The sequence below is a fragment of the Periplaneta americana genome, chromosome 17 (assembly GCF_040183065.1).
Source record: "Periplaneta americana isolate PAMFEO1 chromosome 17, P.americana_PAMFEO1_priV1, whole genome shotgun sequence".
NCBI lineage: Eukaryota > Metazoa > Arthropoda > Insecta > Blattodea > Blattidae > Periplaneta > Periplaneta americana.
This window is the reverse complement of record NC_091133.1, coordinates 74,381,303-74,400,674: the sequence shown is the minus strand read 5'-3', so window position 1 is coordinate 74,400,674 and position 19,372 is coordinate 74,381,303. Positions and strand designations below refer to the sequence as shown.

At 35.3% G+C, this 19,372-nt stretch overlaps 1 protein-coding gene across 1 annotated transcript; it reads right to left on the bottom strand.

Annotated features, from left to right (window-relative positions):
- Positions 1–6,276: 6,276 nt before the first annotated feature.
- His2Av (Histone H2A variant) lies at positions 6,277–8,762 on the bottom strand. Its single transcript, XM_069816336.1, has 5 exons — positions 8,624–8,762; positions 8,402–8,479; positions 8,079–8,192; positions 7,606–7,735; positions 6,277–6,930 (listed from the first exon to the last, which is right to left on the bottom strand). Exons 1-5 carry the CDS (start codon positions 8,624–8,626, stop codon positions 6,869–6,871), a joined length of 387 nt encoding a protein of 128 aa, XP_069672437.1. The 5' UTR covers positions 8,627–8,762; the 3' UTR covers positions 6,277–6,868.
- Between the last annotated feature and the right edge of the window lie 10,610 nt (positions 8,763–19,372).

Here is a 19,372-nt window from a genome sequence, read left to right as displayed (position 1 = left end):
TCACGATCGCGGAAACTTTGGACCCATCAGACAGGTTAAATTTTATGACTTTGTTTATCCACCCGCTTCCAGCTAACAAGGGGTAGCCGGCTGAGCTAGTGGTAGCCTACGAGACAATTATTGTCTTCTTTCATGTTAAGGAATTCATGTACAGTTCTCAAAGTTAAATTTTCCATTTTTGTAACACATTAGGTCTTGAAATCCAAGTTCTGTCTGCAGTCAGGAGGTAAAGCAAGCTTTAGGACTGTGAAACAGCTGTCCATGTCCGTGTCCGTAAACGAGATTTAAATTTATCATTACTTCTATATTATTTCAGTTGGGACAAAAATCTGTCCGTATATGAGGAGTGTCCGTAAGGAGAGGTTTTACTGTATATCCTTTAAAGTATGAGAACAAGGGATATGAACAAGAAATTTGATGCAGTGGACAGCAGGTAGACCCATTAAGTGTATTTACCGAGGATAACTAAGATGCAGGCTAACCTAGTCAGCTCACTTGCCAAGGACAAAAATCACAGTGCTTACCAAAGTGGACATTTATTGAACAAGTCAGCAGAGAATGATTAAAGAACTCTGAGACCATACCACCCTTGTTTGGTCAATGCAGTGAATGAGAATGATCTCGACAGTGGTAAGCAGTTTTCCTAAGACCCAGTTCGTGAAGACTGAAGATTCTGAACTGGTGCTACGACTGTCTGATAAAGCAAATTCCATGTTATCAGGTTAGCATGAACAGTCAAAATTGTGTTATTGGCACTCCCGCAAAAATGCACGTGAAAACTGAGGTGAACCAAAGCCCTGCAGTCATGGTGTGAAAAGGTGTAAATTGACCATCTTTATCAGACATGACCACAACAGTTATCTAAGAATTCTCAATGGACCTATTCATCCACTATCGCTTCAACAATACAGACACGATATGGTGGCACTAGAATGGTATTCCACCTCATTATGTTCGCACAATTCGGAAATAGACTAAATGTTTCCAGTTCAGTGGATCAGCAGACAGGGACTTGTGGAGTGGCCAGCTCGAAATAAAATAATTTTGTGTTTTAGCAAATATTTATTGTACCACTTCTTGCTCTATTGAATTAACTGTCCAAATTCACGTGAACCTTATGTTTAACAAGTCAGTTCTTACTGGACACAATTCTACAATTTCTCTGAAACAGAAAATTCGGTATTTCTTCAGGGAAGCTATACACCAAAAGAAGGTACAATTTTCTTTTGCTTCACTGGCTTCTTTGAGATATATATATATATATATATATATATATATATATATATATATATATAGTGATAAACATGTCGTTTTAGTTTGCAGCCACAAACACTTTTCACATAAAAACGTTTGATACATGTATATTCTAATGCATTGTTGTAGCTCCCACCTCTAACATTCATCCTAGACCTCTCCCGTGTTATGTTGGTAATTAGCAAAGACAGAGGAATGTCCCAGGCCATGGAGATATTAAGTTAGACCATGTGCAAACCACAGTGACGTAAAGCTTGATGTACGGTTACAGATACTGTCAGATATGAATACAAATGGTATGCTCTGCAGCAGTTGAAGTAGTGTGTGTTGGTATTAGAGTATGTCAAAACTCAATGCTATACTTCTCAAACCGTGTGCAGCGTGAGTATTGCATGTTTACTAGCAAGTTAGTTGTGATTGTCAATCAAAAAGGACTAGTGCATACAGTGCAATGACGTCAGAAGATAATTCAAGACTGCATTTAATTGTAGCTGAGTTCGGTATCCAGTACTTTCGTGTGGAGGGTGAATATATAACATGTAACATGTGCAAGGTATTAAAAGTGTACAGAATGACTTAAAAAATACTAACAGAAAAAAAAGTGCACAGGTAAAGGTATTTGCTGCTTCCTCAAATTTACATGAAGAAACTACTTTGTAGCAGTCATAGTTTTATACTGATTTGTGCAACACTTATGTGTGAATATACCATTGCACAAACTGAATAACCCACATTTTAAACAATTTATTACAAAATGTACTAATAGACAAATGCTGATACATCACGTACGATCTATTAACCCAAGTGTTACGAAAAAACTCTAAATTCTATTCGAACACCTATAAACAACAAAATATGGGTATCTTGATGAGACATTCTTGGATGATATGTAGCAAATTAATGTTGTCATAGGAGTCCTGTCCTCAAACAGAACCAAGCAAGAAATGTATGTTTAAGTCTGAAATATTGCAAGTAGTAAATAATGTACAATAGTTGGGGAAAAAAGAAATAACCACTAAGACTAAAATACAGATATATAATACAATACAGTACCGAAAGCTTACCACTCTTAAACATCAAAATAAATTAACAGCAGTGGAAATGAAATATCTTAGAAGAGCTGTAGAAAAGACCAGAAGAGATAGGATAAGAAATGACAGAATAAGAGAAGAAGTTAAAATGAGAAAAGCATTAACAGAGGTGATTAATGAAAGGCAGTTGAAGTGGTTTGGGCATGTATATCGTATGGGAGAGGAAAGAAGGTTAAACAGGTGATGGAAATGAGAATGGAAGAAAGAGAAGAGGAAGACCAAGGATTAAATGGGAGGATAGAATAGAAAGAATAGGCCGACAGAAAGGAAAAACAATGATAGAAATGAAAAGAATGTGTAGACCGGGAAAAATGGATGAAATGGACGGAGAGAGGCAAACCCGACACTTAGCAGGAGAAGGGACTGAAGAAGTAAATAAAGTAACTATTGTCAATCTGTTTTAATGGTTTGTCACTTTTATTGTCTGAGCATATTGAAAGAGAAAATGTGTTGCTTTTCGTAACAGACTGTGCGCCATATATGGTAAAGACAAGAGAGACACTGAAAGAAGTGTTTTCTAATGCCAGGCATTTGACCTCTTGCACTCCAATATTTTTCAAAGATATTATCATGGTCAGCCACTGAAGCACAGATTTTGAGGTGTTCCGAATCCATTTCTTGGTTTGAGTTGCACAATGGGCAGTTAGGGGACTGATAAAGAAATGTATCCCAACATAATGTATTTGACATGCTTAGTCCATGCAATTCACAGAGTAGCAGAAGAAGTATGGGCTTGCTATCCAGATGTTGACAGTTTTATCGCAAATGTAAAAAAACATGTTTTCCAAATCTCCATACAGAGTGCAACAGTTCAAAGAAACAGCCCCGAACATTCCCCTACCACATCAGCCTGTATTAACGAGACGGGGGACTCGGCTGTCTGCAGCAGTCTATTATGCACTTACAAATGGCTTTTAAGGAACCCGAAGGTTCATTGCCGCCCTCACATAAGCCCGCCAGCGGTCCCTATCCTGTGCAAGATTAATCCAGTCTCTATTATCATACCCCACCTCCCTCAAATCCATTTTAATATTTAATATATTTTATTGCGGATAGAGGAGACGGCCTCCAGATATGGAGGGTAGCTGCAAATATATTGAATAAGCAGTTGTGGACAGCCGATAAGGGGTGGTCCTCCAGCTTGGGGGTTGGGTGAAGGGCTAACAACCCATCACCGTAAAAAACAGCTTGTTACATATCCCTATAATAAGCCTCGGAATAGGACTGATTCTCTGGCACGACCACAGCAAAGTCTATTATGCACAGCATTATAAAACAAAAGTTGATGTGTTGCATACATTCAACAGTGTGGATAGTTCCACCATTCAAGTAGCAAAATCACTGGTTTCAGACGAACTTTTGCATGATATTTATTGCAAATAATTTTAGTAACTTAATAAAAATCATTACCTTCCTGTAGTCATCTAATGCACAACTGTGCAACACTCTTGATACTGTTCAAAGTACGTCAGACAATTCACAAAGTTCCTGATGGTAAAACTATTGACAGGGTGAAACTTGAATTAACCCATTTTTGCCCATAACTTTTTCTTGTTGAATATTTTCATAATTTTCGCACCTCCACATAAAACTGAAATGGAAGTTAATTATTGTGCTGCAGACTTCTTTGATTCTTCTAGTATACACAACAAAGAAATAAAAGTTAATTTTGTAATTCATTCCTTTGCATTTTTACAGAAAAATAGTTAATGCAGAATGTTGCGAAAACACAACACTAGGCAGATATGGGTTAAAAGAAGAACCCTGGGTATTCAAAACTGTCTGAATTAATATGTTGTTCCAGTCCAATAATATAGATATTAGTGAATATTTTAAATATATACCTGTAACTTCGTGTGATGTTGAGAGATCGTTTTCTTGGTCAGAAACATTCTAATAAAAGAACAATGGTGTTGTTACTGTGTGGAAACCAATACATTTTATGACACTACAAAAGAAGCTTGTGAGAGTGCTAATTTTTTTTTTTTCCCCACCGCACTATACCAGTGATTAAGCGTGCTCCATGGAGAGAGAAACACTTCGGACATACTGAACCTGATATTGTCCTGGGATTTTCCTTGGTCTTTGGTAATTAGAATTAGTCTATGGATTAATAATAAGTGGAGGGTGGTTACAACAGTGCATTAGAATAGACAGGTAAGAAACTAATTTTATGCTGAAAGTATGTGTGGATGTAAACTAAATCCACGTTTATCATTTTACAGGATGATTCACGAGGATTTACCGCCCCTTACGGAGCTTATTTCCGAAGACTTTGAGCAAAAAAGTCATATAAACATGTGTTCTAATCTCAATATTTGAAGTTGTTAGTAAAATACCTTTTTTTAAGGGTAAAAAAATAATACAAAGCTATTTAGAAGTGCAATTTCTTTAATTCGCTAATACATAGAAAAAAAAATGTAATTTTGTAGTTAAAACTGAGAAAAAAAAATCTGTACAAAGCAACCATGAAATTCACAACACATTTCTAGCTTCTGAATTTAGCTAACTAAAACGAAACTCCTGAATAGTTCATTCTTTAATCTTTTACAGTTAAAACTCAAGAATGGTATTTTACAAAAAAAAACTTCAAATTAGTGTAATTCTGAAAATATTGATTTTAGAACAAATATTTATATATTGCTCAGAATGTCTTCGGAAATAAGTTCCGTAAGGGATGGTAAATCCTCGTGAATCACCCTGTATGGGTGAAACAAAAGAAAATTTTGCCTTCCTTGGTGTAGCTTTTCTGGAAAATTACCAAACATCCTAAGGAATAACAGTCCAATAGTGTCATTGAATACAATTATGTTAATAGTAGTAGTTTCCAAATAAATAACCATACCATACAATTCTAATATATTTTTTGTAGCAAAATCTGGATTTCATGTGCTTCAATGCTGAATACAAAATATGAACTTTTTTTGGAGAACATGCTGTACATAAATGAATATAATCAGAATATTTTAGACAGAGGATGTAAGCCCATTTCTTAAAATCCTGAATCGATTTCTTCCTGCAGAATTAATTCCTCTACATTTCGTACAATGAAAAGAATCAAATATTCCACCCTAGATGAATCTTTTTTTTTTCTCCAGAGACAAAAGAATAAGAGTTTAAAAAATCCCAGCAATCCTTGAATAACATTACAGAATCAATTCATTACAATAACATTGACTCTTAAGCACAGCTACATTCCTTATAAACTTCGGGCAAAGTTCAAAGCATCTGCCATGCAAAAGCCCCGTCAATCAGATTAATTACAATGTACCATGTGTAAGTCATACTCCGTATGTATAAATTTGAGTATTAGAACCACTTCCTCGTTAGCAAAGGTGTTGCTGGAGTGTGATGCACATCACAGAGTGATAAAAGAGGAGTGTAAAGGAAAAACACTCCCTCATACCACAGATGTGAAACAAAAGGCTCCAATCCTGGTCACTAGACGTTTGTAACGAAGCACATGTTCCTCTTTTCTTGCCTTCACTGATATTTAGCTCCAAAATATTGCATTTTCTACATTACAGCAAAATGCACACACACACACAAATTCTCGATTCATGAAAACGTTAAATCATATCTGTAACAAACTTAACATTTTGAACACATTAATTTGAAGGGCAGTGACTTCACGACTATTTAATACACAGTTTACAAAAATTTCATTTTGGTATTTCACTTATCACATATGAAGGAATGCAAGCCTGGTTATTTTATCTGGTAGGCTACATTTCTTAATATAATATATAACCTTCGCCTTAAAAAAATGTACACTGACAGCAGTATGTTAAAACGCAATGGTTCAGGAGTAAAAACAAAAACAATTGCTTCCAAGTTCATTCTCAAACGTGAAGAAATGTTACCCCGCAAGTCTCTTTTCCTGACCATGACCTGCAGAATTACGAAATCAGCTCAATAAGAATGCAAGACATTTCATTACAATTTAATAAAAATGACACTTTATTATGAAATGAATATATCTGCTACAGATGTAATACTCGACAATTTTAACAGTAATGTCATTAACTCATGTAATGAATGAATCTACAAAATCTAATGAATAAAGGAATGACAAACAAACTTGCAAATATTTTACTTCGGGGAACAATAGGTGTGAATATCACACTAATATGACACTTTCCTCCTCTCAATGGGTAACACTATCCAAATTTTAAAAACTCTCAGCACACACTCATTTGTCTTCATTTACATCACCAATTTTCGAAGTGGTGCCGTCAAGCCAAAACAATTAACTAGTAAAATTGGAAGGAAAATCAACGGCAAGACAAAATATTTCTGTTGAGTAAGAAGAATTATAATGGTACTATATGCATGACACACCGCACTTCATATTGTCTCGTCATTCAGATCCCCAACACAGTGCATACAAAAAAAAAAAACTCTCTCTCAAGAAAACATGTTGCAAAGTTGCAACATACACTTTTAGTCTCTCGGGCTAGAGACAGGCAGCAGTGTCTCTCTGTCCCCACAAAACTGAACGGCACTTCAACAGAAATATGCAATTATGCCGGCTTTTGTGATCCTTTCTTCCCAATCAGCGACTTGTGGATATGTGGAATGACACCTGAAAAATACAAATAGTTTTAAAAATCAAATCTCCTCTACCTATCAGTCGTTTGCGACGTAAGGTATGAATTATGCAGTTCCATATGCCCGACAACTCATTTTCCAATAAACAGCTATTCATGTTTAATGTTCTGTGATTTTGGACCAAAACATCCCAAGTACTTCAGCAACTATGCTTCATTTACTTGAACGGATAAATTTCAAAACACGGATATCTTCCTTTTCCTCTTATTCCAAAATTTCAACCTTGTGCACACAAAATAAATTACTGGCAACTAAGCATGATGATGAGCATTCGACAAACAGACAAATCTGCTCTTTTTAGTATTTTAAAGTAGCTGTCAGTGAGGTATCCGTATACTGAAATTTTAATGTTAAACTACACATGACAATACGGGTTCCCACTATAAATAGTAACATGCACTATTCACGAACTGTCACGAATGCACCTGGCTAGTTAACACAAAACTAGAATCAAATATTAGGCATTAAATTTATAATTACCCACAACTATGTGACACACTATGCCCATTCTAATTACACCTGCATTGTCTTCTAAAGAAAACTTTTAACTTAAGTACAACAAAAACAAATTGTTTCCATTAATGCTGTGCTAATACATTAATACAATCAATAACACCAATTTTTTTTCCTAAACAATCCAGGAACATACCTCCTCCAGCAATGGTTGCCTTGATGAGACTGTCCAGTTCCTCGTCACCTCTGATGGCCAACTGGAGATGGCGGGGTGTAATACGCTTCACTTTTAAATCCTTTGATGCATTACCGGCCAACTCAAGAACCTGAAGTCCGTATAATATATTACCATAAGAATTACTGCAATTCGAAAAATTTTATTATTCTTTCCTACACGCAATGCATGACACTACCAACGTTTGAAAAAATTCCCGCCAAAATTAAACTTCTAATGAACAAACATAATTTTTATTTGTCAGTGAACTTGGCTCTAATACAGTGTCATATGTAAAACAATCTTTGTTGGAATCTAGAAAGCGTTAACTTTCACAATGATATCACTCTCACAGTCAAACACGCAAACCTTTCACCCGTATTAAAAATGTTTGTCTTCTTCATAAAACTATTCCACACAATACTAGCAGCCATCTTGATTGCACCAACACTTACCTCGGCTGTTAAATATTCCAAAATTGCTGCACTGTACACTGCTGCCGTAGCTCCCACGCGTCCGTGACTCGTTGTTCTGTTCTTTAAATGTCTGTGTATTCTGCCAACAGGAAACTGGAAATGAAAGTCACGAACGTTGATAATTGTATCTCCACTACCATAGCCTAAAACATGACACTGTCAGCATTCACTTTTTCGTCAAAAATCTCCTTTCGTAAAGAGAGTACTTTAACTCAAAATATTTCCATAAACAAGTAAGGTATGCTATTTAAAAAGCCATAGGAATAAATAAAATTCAACCTTTTAATGCAGTTGTATCTTACCTGTAACCCGGCTCTCGCCGACCGAGATACAGCTTTCGCTTTCGCCTTCCCTGAGTCCTTCCCCGCTTTTCCACCAGCCTAGAAAAGCCAAAATATATGGTTAATTTTCGAGCTACGAGCTCAAAATTTCGCCAGTGAGTAGTCCAACACGTGAGGAATACGGATATACAACAATTTTAAACCGATGCCTAATATTTACCATATAAACTTTTCGATACATACCATTATGCAACGTCTTTCTATCACAACTTCCAACCAACGCTATGCTGTACCCGCCAAACGAAACTTGAGGCGAACGTATGAAAGGAGTCACGTGGTTCAGTGGAGCCAATAGGAAAATTGGAATTTAAAATGCATGGCGCGGAAGCGCACCATCTATCGATCAAATGTGGGGTTACGACTACCTTCTCTCGCTTGGCTTGGGAGGGAAGAAAAGATGGCGGGAGGGAAAAATAAATTATGAAATAGAACACGTCATACTATAAATATATTGCATCATGACGTTTTTGAGACTAAATAAAATTATTTCATTTTGAATGTGCATAAACTACGTCTAATTATGAATGTCCGCAAATCATTACATGAGGAAGTTTTATTTACTTCAAAATAAATTTACTGTATATTCCTGCCTTTCGTCGTTTCGGAATATCAAGTTCCCACCAAGGTCGGGCGCAACATGCACTTTACAGATAACATCGTTAAAGAAGTTTGAAGTATAATATATTCAAGAATAGTTTATTTTATACACACTCAAAATATTTCTTTAACAATTCTCTAGTAAGCATGTTTAATTTTCCTATTAAACTACACATTAAGTACCAACCATTCAGAAATGATGAAATTAAAATATGACAATAATAGAGCCATGATGGGATGAAGGTGGCGAGGGAAACTATAAATTCCATGGGATGCGCTAGGAATTCGAAACCCGGGTCTTTTGATCAGAAGTATGCGATGACACCTACAGCTTGGTCCCACTCCTAAGAAAGTAACACTATAGTAATAATACAAAATAATTTAATTCACCAACTCAAATTATTATTATTATTTTCTTATTGCATTTTCAACCGTAACAATGCAACAATCGCGCGAACGTTACCCGTATGAACTTTTTTCGCAGTCTCCATAGTCATTCTCATTTTATTCCTATCTTCGTCATAACAATGTGTAGCAACATCACTTTTCATAAACAAATTCTGATAATTTCATACGATGTTTTCCTTAATTTATACAGATTTGACAAAAAATCGAATCACATTTCAAATTATGAACATGGTCATCCAATATTGTATTGGGTTTCCGACTTATTTTACTGGCTTCTAGACACATATTCCACATGCAGACATAGAGAGCTGGATTGTTAAAATAAATTAGCTTACATTAACTTGAGTTTTATTTAAGTACCGGTACCTGTAATTCAGAGACAATTGTGGAATGAAAGTGACAAGGGAAATACTCACGCCTCAAGAATTGAATCCCGGTCTCTTTGATCAGAGGCCATTCAATGATTGATTGAACTACTGAATTATAGCTCTCAAGATACAATGCTAATTTAGCTTAGCATAATTCATATAATTTTGTGTTGATAGTCTGCTGTCTGGAAACTAACATCCAGTCTAGGTAATTTTTATTTGCGACTTTATATGGAATCGTAGTATAGACTTCTATGCAAGTTTCTGGCATTGTCAAAATCTTGAAATTGCAAATTTAAAAAATGGAATTACTAATTAATATTGCAACAATAATCATTTCAAGCGACAAAAACGAAATTATAAAATTCAGAATGAAGGTACAATTAATTGAAGGGGTGAGAATGAAATAGTCCAAAACCACACTTTTAACAAAAATGTTTTTTTGTGCGAGTTCACTTCTTACACTTATGAGGAAGCTGCTAGTAAAATATTATAAAAATTACTCAACAAATGACGTAAGATATGTTGAAGAGATTATGATACCACAACTGTATAATAGGATTGGACTCTAAACCTTCAACACAATCTCCTGTAAAATCTTGTCTGTGTGGCTTAGGACTATATCATTCTCACCTCATCAATTATTATAAGTTTTCGGAAGTACTGAGACATGTTTTAATTACAAAATCGTCAATCTTCTTCCCATTTGGGAAGAATTTAGGGAATTGGAAAATGAAATATACTAATACTAAAATATTATTTCACATATTATGTAAACCTATGCAATACCGGAAATAGACCAATACACACTATTTGAAATCGTGATATTGTAAATAATACACAGCTTATTAAAATGTTTATTACAAACTACCGGTACTTTATGAAGAAATAGGTAGGTAATGCTTCTTCCTTTTCAAATCCCCTCTTCATAAATCTACAAAACCTGCGCATGGTCCTGTTTAATTAGCTTATTCTTCAGCTCTCCCCTAAATGTTGTACTAGTAAATAGCTTTATATAGTCGTGTTATCAACTTAATATGGTGCAAAGTTCCAATCATAAATGTGTAGCTTTATCAGCAATCTTTTATTGAAGCTCTGAAAGTGATAGACCTATAGTTAAATTTGTTTCTTGTGTCGTGTATATTATTTGTTAATCAAGATGTAGTCCGTCTCCTTGGTCTCGAGGTAGCATGCTGGACTCCTGATCAAGGTGGCCCGGCTTCGATTCCCTGTCATGAAGTTAGGGGGATTTAATTCGAATCTCTTCACGGGGACTGGTTATCTGTCCATTGTTCCAGTGTGTGTGATGTCTCACAGTGGCCCCCGGGTACCCTGACCCAGTAAACGAGGGAATCCTGAGTGTGTGGGTCTAGGCACAATAAGCCTCAGACTGTGTTGTCGAAATTAGTAAAAAAAAAAGTCAAGATATACCGTATATGTTAATTTTTGTTTATCCTTCACAAATAGTTACGTACTATGAATTTATTAACTAGGTACTTCTGTAAATACCGGTAGTCATCTACTGTCTAAGAAAACAGTACATGTACCAAGAAAGAACTGTAGGACAAGTAAAACATTTCATATAAATTATGCAAGGACATATTATAAGTACCTACTATCCACTTCTTAGAATTTATTCCTCCTATAATAAACTGAGCAATATAAAGGAAATGGCCACCCTACCCCATTATCTCCTGGCCTAGTTACCTCATAAGTGGTGCACTTGTGAGGTTCAGACCAAGAGGAGTTCAGACCTGTCTTCGGACAGTTGACTAAACAACAATGACATCTTCCAGGATAGAACCATACTCTTGAGAGAAGTAAAATAACATATTGTAGCTTTCGAAACAATCCATAATTATTTGCTAATAAATAGGTCTTCAATTGATCTGTATCCCAGTTTTCATCTCCTTTCTTAAATTATTTCATATCAATATTAATTCGACCTCCAATTATTCTGTTAGCAGTGCTGATATGACGTAGGCCTATCACCTCATCAATTATTATTGTGTTGTGTTATTTGTCTATGTCTAGTTATTCGCATTTCATTAACTTTTTCTATCGTTTTATCATCTACTGTATTTCTAAGTTTTCTTTGATATTGTTAGTTCTTTTGTTTTGTTTACCGAGATTTTCATCTTACATTTTCTTGTTATTTAAGTTATTTAAATTTGTGGACTAGTATTGAAAATTGTAGCTGATTAAATTTAAATTTCCATTATACAATTCTATTATAAGATTATGTATTACTACTGTTATTATCACTATTCTCAACTCTGTAATCATAGGCAGAGTTTTGGGGGTGGGCACCCCCAAACTTGTCTGAACTCTATTTTTTTTTCTATTAATGTTAGAAAATATTGAATTCAAAAGATTTTTCTTGCTTTTGTGTATGATTAAATTTCTGTGCTTAAATTGACGAATGAATGTCATCAGATAATGTGTCTGGACTATAATATTTATTTCGAATTTCTGAATGCATAAGAATTTCTATAGCTCATTTGAGGAATGGAAGCACTGTAATGTTTCTTTTGTAACAGTCCATACACATGTGTTAGAAGTCTGCAGATGTTTAGGCTGCCGCTTGGAGAAATATGAATAACATATTGCAGAACAATGCAGAAAAAAGAAGTGATCTCGGTATAATGTGTAAACTTAAAGACGAGAGATTAAGTAAAATAAAATTAGAATTTACATTTCATATGTTATCTTCAGGAAGATATGCTTCAGATAAAAAAGTTTGTTAGCACTGTTACGTAGTGTTATTGATGTACAGTATAATCCCTCTTATCTGGCACCAAAGGAACCAGGCTAGTTCCGGATACGAGATTTTGCCGGATAATTGAATAAATACCGGTATATACGAAAAAAAAGTTCGTATTTCGTGGTACCAAATGTTGAAACTGCCACCATGTGAAGCATATTTCTCCATCACTTGCTCATAGCTGAATAAACATAAAAACTGTGTGGATTTTTTTATTAAAACACACAACACAAATAATACACTAATTTTAGGTTCGAATATTCACTGAAAATTAAAGTTCGTGCGAATATCCTAATGTAGCAACACTGACAGCCCCAAACATAACTAAATAAACATAAAAACTGTGTGAATTTTCGTTATTAAAATACATTACACACACAAATATACACTAATTTTAGGTTCGAATATTCACTGAAAATTAAAGTTCATACGAACTTCCTAATGTGGCAAAACTGACGGCCCAGAGTGTGGCAATGTGGCAGATTTAAACTTTTTTTTTTTTTTTTTTTTTTTTTTTTTTTTTTTTTGGCTCAGCCAAAAGTGCCATTGTTTTGGTATTGCCTGTTATTTGGATGCCGATTACGAGGGATTTTACTGCATACATGTGTTTGTGCATGAGAGAGAAAAATAGGGAGATTGTTTAAAGTTATGCCCTTTTATAATTTGTAGTAGACCTACAGTTCAAGCCCTATACAAATCGGTCCGAAACATCGCATATATGGATGTAAAACTGTAAGAAATATGCCCCCGAAAATATCTTTATTAAATTATCAAATTCCGATATACTGTACCACAGTCAAGCTACGAGTATAATGGAGGGAGAAGGTAAATAATGTCCCCCATAATCTTGTTTATCGGGATTCTATGGTTTTGCTTTGCTCCCAAGGAAACTGTTCTCCCTCCGCCTATGTCTGTAATTATATTGTTGAGTAGATGAAATAAGCTCCCCTTCCCAAAATTTGCTATTGTAGGCCTATCATCTGCATAGGAGATGATGCTAAGTTTTTTTTTTTTTTTTTTTGAGTGCATCTCTTAGCTAGATATTTTATATTTAAGTCTCCTGTAAGTCTAGTTTTCAAATTGTTTATGTGATACTTATTTAGCATACTGGTACTGTACTGTCTAACTGAAACAAGAAATCATTATCTGGACTACTTGGTGATTTGTAGACCTAAAATATTAAAAATAATTCCCTTTGTGTATGTGTAGCCTATATCCTAATACTTATTGATTCAAAATCAAATTGGGCCAAAGAAACTGGTTTTAAATTCTCAACTAATAAAAGTAAATGTACGGTCTTAGAAAAAAAGTTTTCCCGCATAGATACTTTTTAATAAGTCCAAGAAAGGAGACAATGCACATGATCAGAGGATGAACGACCTGGTTCACAAGAGAACGGCTAGTTGAGTAATAAAATTAGTTTTGTTTCGTTGTATGTCTGATCATGCACAATGCCTCCTTTCTGGAATTTATGAAGTATCTGTACAACAAAACTTTTTCTAAGACTGTACTATGTTATTTTCAAAACAAAACATATCACATGTCCAGCCTGAATTATATCTGAATAATAAACTACCAATAGCAAACACAATAAAATTCTTATTTATAGGAATCCTATTTAACAGGAAGCTGACATGGGCCCCTCACTTAACTCCTCTTAAAGAAGATTGCATTCGACGAATTAGTTTTTTGAAAACACTTACTGCAAGGAACTGGGGCGCAATTATGAAGTCTTAATATGCACTTATAGAATCATCATTCGTTCTAAACTGTACTAATTAAGGCTGTAGTGTACACAACTCTACAAAACTGTCCTCTTTACATAAACTTAATGTAACACAAACCTCAGCACCTAGAACCACTTTGGATGCATTCCGAACCAGTCCAATAGCCAGTTTACAAATAGAAGAAGACGAACTGCCTCTTTATATTCGAAGAAAACAACTTAGTATTTCTTATACCCTTAAAATTCCAGCTTCATCTAGATCTAGTATGAACTCATTTATATTCTCTGAACATCATCATAAACAATAAAATTAATACATTCAGCACTCTTTTCTTCTAGACTGAAACAATTCTTTAATGCAGCAGTTATCAGCACAGAGCACCCTGGGGCTAGTGTTTCTTACCCGTGGAGAACATGCTGCACTATGGTGCACTCATAGCTGCTAGCGGGTATGCTCTCTATCTCTTCCTGCTGCACGATGGGGCACACAGGACAGCTCCGCTTGCCCTTTACCTATTTCAGCGAGTGCTGACGACCACTGCTTTAATGATATGCATACTCCAATCAGTGGCGGCTGATTGACTGAGGCAAGTGAGGTCGGGCCTCAGTGGCGTAAATAAGCTCAAAGTTTGTTTTTATATATGTAACATATTATATTTTGAAAATTAAAATTAAAATTAAATTTCTCGCAATTGCAGAGGTTATATCAGCGTCGCTGGTGTACCGGAATTTTGTCCTACAGGAGTTGTTTTACATGCCAGTAAATCTACTGACATAAGCCTGTCGCATTTAAATATACTTAAATGCCATGACCTGGGCCGGGAACGAATCCGCAACCTTGGACACTAGCCTCTGTCAGTGTTGCCACAGGGAGAGAGCAACTCTCGCTCATGTCCTAGAAAACTGTCTGCATGTCGAGTTACTGAGCAACATGCGCCATCATTGGGTTTGCTCCTTTACCTCACATGGGATGTATTTGACCTCGAAAGTTCAGAACTGCACAAAAACATGCTTATAATAAAAATCACTAGTCACAAAAATAGTGATATGAGTCATTTCCATGCAAAATTTAGTATTGTGGGATTTAATCGATTAATCGATCAATTTCTGTTGTAACATTAATTGATCAAAAATATTTAATCGAATAATCGAGTCTATTAAAATTAATCGGTTATAGTTGATGTTAATTATTATTTTGTTAATACAAACTCATACTAAAAATTCCGATAATATCTCTCTCTCGGAAATTGCTTACTTAAAAGCACAATAGTACTGTTATTTTCCAACTGTAAACCAGGTAGCGTAGGGAAAATCTTTGCATAAACACTTCAGAAAGAGATGGAGATATGAGGACAGTGATCTAGTCTAGCTCTATTGAAAGGTGAAACACAATGTGAAACTCTTATTAAGTTTTATGGTTTTCCAAGAAAGCTTCCACCTTTTTGTCAGCTCATCTTCCTAGCATAAGAAATACATACTTTTCTAGGATCAGTCGCCCTCATCCCTTATAAAATAGCCATGTCTACACTGTGTGCAAGTGAGAGCGTGACTACCTTCTTCTCTTTCTAAAATCTGGCAATTCAATTACAATAGGGGCCAGTCTTCTGTTTCGACCGCTGTACTTTTGCAGTTGCAGTTTCTGTACTGAGTTTGTATATGAAGGTTGTGTGTTTAGTTTGATAAATAAAAAAAAATCAGTTTTCTGTGGTTTGTGAAAAGTATTAACTCCATTATGTCATATGAGAATTTGAGAGGTAAACTCGGTGAAACGTTTGAATTTAAATTGATTGATCGTGGAGAAGTGCTTGACAGATAAAAAGTTTTTTCGTGTTTAGTGATGCAGGAAACATTGTTACTAAATGTAGAGCGGCACTTAATTCGGAGCATGTTAATGCACTCATATGTTTAAAATCATGAATGAAGCAGTATTAACTAGGTGAGTCTTCATACTTTTTGTTACTTATGTTTGTCTCAACAATTCCCAGAGAAATTGACACAATAAATTATAAGCCTCATAATAAATATGTTAGTAAATAATTAAAATAGTTGTTTTGTAATATAACGATACAATATATACAGATATACAACATTTAATACTTATGCATATCACCGAACACAAGTTAAATTTAACAATAATTGTGTATTACAGTATATTAAAACATTTTTTCAACTCGATTAATCGATTAAATATTTTTATCGATCAACAGCACTAAAAATTATGCGTCTTACCATGGGAGACATTTCAATGATCACTTATTCAAGTCTAAGAGAAGAACTTTGGTAATGCAGAAAAGCAAAATAATCGATATAATAAGAGCAAAAAAACACATATTTCAATGTTGTGATTATATTGTTACATTTCTCATCAACAGTGTCACAAAGCTTCTGCTTAAAATAATTATGATACCTAAACAATAAACTTTTTCCTACTCATCTGATAGTGTTGCACAGCTATTCAGTCTTCAAAGTCCAGGTATGGAATTTCAATGAACTGGGCAAAGCAACGTGGAACTGAATAAAATATGCATCTAACGAAAGCCACTTTTTCACATTCAACATCACTTCCACATTCAAGCAGTCCAATATCAAAAGCCACACTAATTACATTTTCAAACTATATTAAAATGTCTATGACATAACCTGCATTTTGTCATGAATTTTGCAACATAGACTTGTATTTTGGTGCAGAAAGTTAAATATGTATCACAGAGTGAATGAAATCTGGTGATGAATGGCGATTGTGTAACTTTACTTATGGTTTTCCACATTGTAGTCTTACAAAATCAACGATCCTTCCCATATTAGAACTTATATTTCCTAAAGAAATACACATCAAGAGTTTAGCAATATTTTGAGTGTAACATCTTTCTTTTGAAAACTTTCATCCAAAAGAATACGATCTTTATGGCCTGACCTGGAATCACACAGCAATCGGCTCTTCTCACTTACATGTTCACTAGGGACTGAAGTTAGAAAACGTTTCATATGTTCTTTCGTCATTTTTACACTTTTTCTTGCTTTCACATAAATATTTCGTGGATATATTGCTTCAAGTTTCTTTGAAACATTTAGGCCAAAAGAGCCGTGTGTCTCTTGAAATCAGGTCTACAACTTGTCAGCTGATCTGCCACTCACTGATTAAGCAACATCAACTGTATAGCTGTGTGTAGAGCTATGCACAGACTGCAACACACCAGCTGTAGTTTTCTCTCTGTGAGATAGTGTTGACAATGAATTAATTAAATTGACTTTGGTCACGACTACAAACATTTTCTTCGTCCACACTCCCCTCTGTTAGATATCTGTTCACTTCCTCCACAAAAGCTCGTGTCTTCTGACAAATACTATGATCTTCGTCTATCTCCTTACATGTGACGAACGTAGTAATATGCCTGGAAGAAAAGCTATATTTAGCTTTATGGTTGTTGATAAAAGTAATCGAAACTGTGAAGTTGTCCAGGCCAACTAGTTTAGACGCTTCTAGTGCCCACATTTGCAGATGCCAATAGTGTATTGTAGATTTACTGCATGTTCAGTTTAAAGTGTGTCATGGCTCGCTGTATGCCGTCATGTGACTAGCCGATGAGCCTAGAGAATTCAATCTTCCTACATTTCCGCAAAGGCACAATACGTATGTGCAAGAGAAGTTGCCTAGCAAGTATGGCGTTCATTCTGAAGAGTACTTACCGATATGTATGGTATTGCCGGTAGTGGCAGGAATGTGAACTGTTTGGAAACATGTACTGAGGTGAGTTTTTTTCTTTATGGGGAAAGGGTTAAGACGATTACTTAGGTATTTGTTGACATTAACTTCGATGGTCAACATGGACACGGAGCATTTGATTTGTGTTGGGGAATGTTGTCGTTACTGATGATAACATATACCCTGCATACGATTTGCCAGCGCAAAATACAGTTCGAAAGAGGTTATGGTAGCACACAGACCATATGGACCGCCATCTGTTGTTACGACGTTCAAGTTATACCATACTCGTTCTCAAGTTCAGATTGAACACCTCGAATAATAGGCAACTTCTCTGACATAAAAGCTGAAACTCGCTTCAAATCGCTGACTCACAACAGTGACATCATGACACACTTTGAAATGAACACCCAGTATATGCACTTGACCTATCAAATTGTGACATTACTTACCCTTTTAAAGATTTTAATTGTGACAGCCTGTTTCCCTTGAAGTGAGCACGATCTTGTCTTTTGCTAGTTACATAGTTTAAAACTGTTTGATGCGGAAGTGATGTTGAATGTGAAAAAGTGGCTTTCGTCAGATGTGCATATTGTTCAGTTCCATTTTGCTTTGATCACTTCATTGAAATCCCACACCTGCACTTTGAAGACTGAATAGTTGTGCAAAACTAACATATCAGTAGAAAAAAGTTTATTGTTTAGGTATCGTAATTATTTTAAGCAGATGTTTTGTGACACTGTTGAAAGGGAATGTAGCAATATAGTCATGACATTGAAATGTGTGTGTGATTTTTGGTCCTATTATATCGATATTTTGCTTTTTTGCATTACCGTACCAAAGTTCTTCTCTTAGACCTTGAATAGGTGATCATTAAAATGTCTCTCGTCGTAACACACGCAGTTTTGCATGGAAATAACTCATACTACTGTTTTTGTGATGAGAGATTTATATCACAAGCATGTTTTTATGTGGTTCTGAGCGTTCGAGGTCAAGTACATCCCTTGTCAGAGGAACTAAAGAAAACAGATTTACTGTTTACGACTAAGTTCGTGGCCTCGCCTTTAATGGTAGCTGCCACAGAAATGACATAACAGCTTTAAAAAAAATGGTTCTAAACGGTATATCCTTGAACCTACTGTTCGATTCGAATATCATAAAGGTCAGTCTGAGGAAGTAAACACTGAATGAAACATTTATGAACACACATTACCTTATAAAAATAAATAAAAACTGAGACAGAGGTATTTGAATAGGTGGTGAGTGCACAAGGCACTATACCATGTAATTTTGTAGAAGTATGAAAACACCTTGGATTACCTGCTACCAAAATTAAGAAAATTGTTACCATTGTAATTAGGGGGTA

Coding starts and splice junctions, on each gene's coding strand:
- His2Av (XM_069816336.1), bottom strand. Junction 8,193..8,401: donor CGGCGAGAGCCGGGTTACAG/GTAAGATACAAC, acceptor TTTCATTTCCAG/TTTCCTGTTGGCAGAATACA. Junction 6,931..7,605: donor GGCAACCATTGCTGGAGGAG/GTATGTTCCTGG, acceptor TGTATTTTTCAG/GTGTCATTCCACATATCCAC.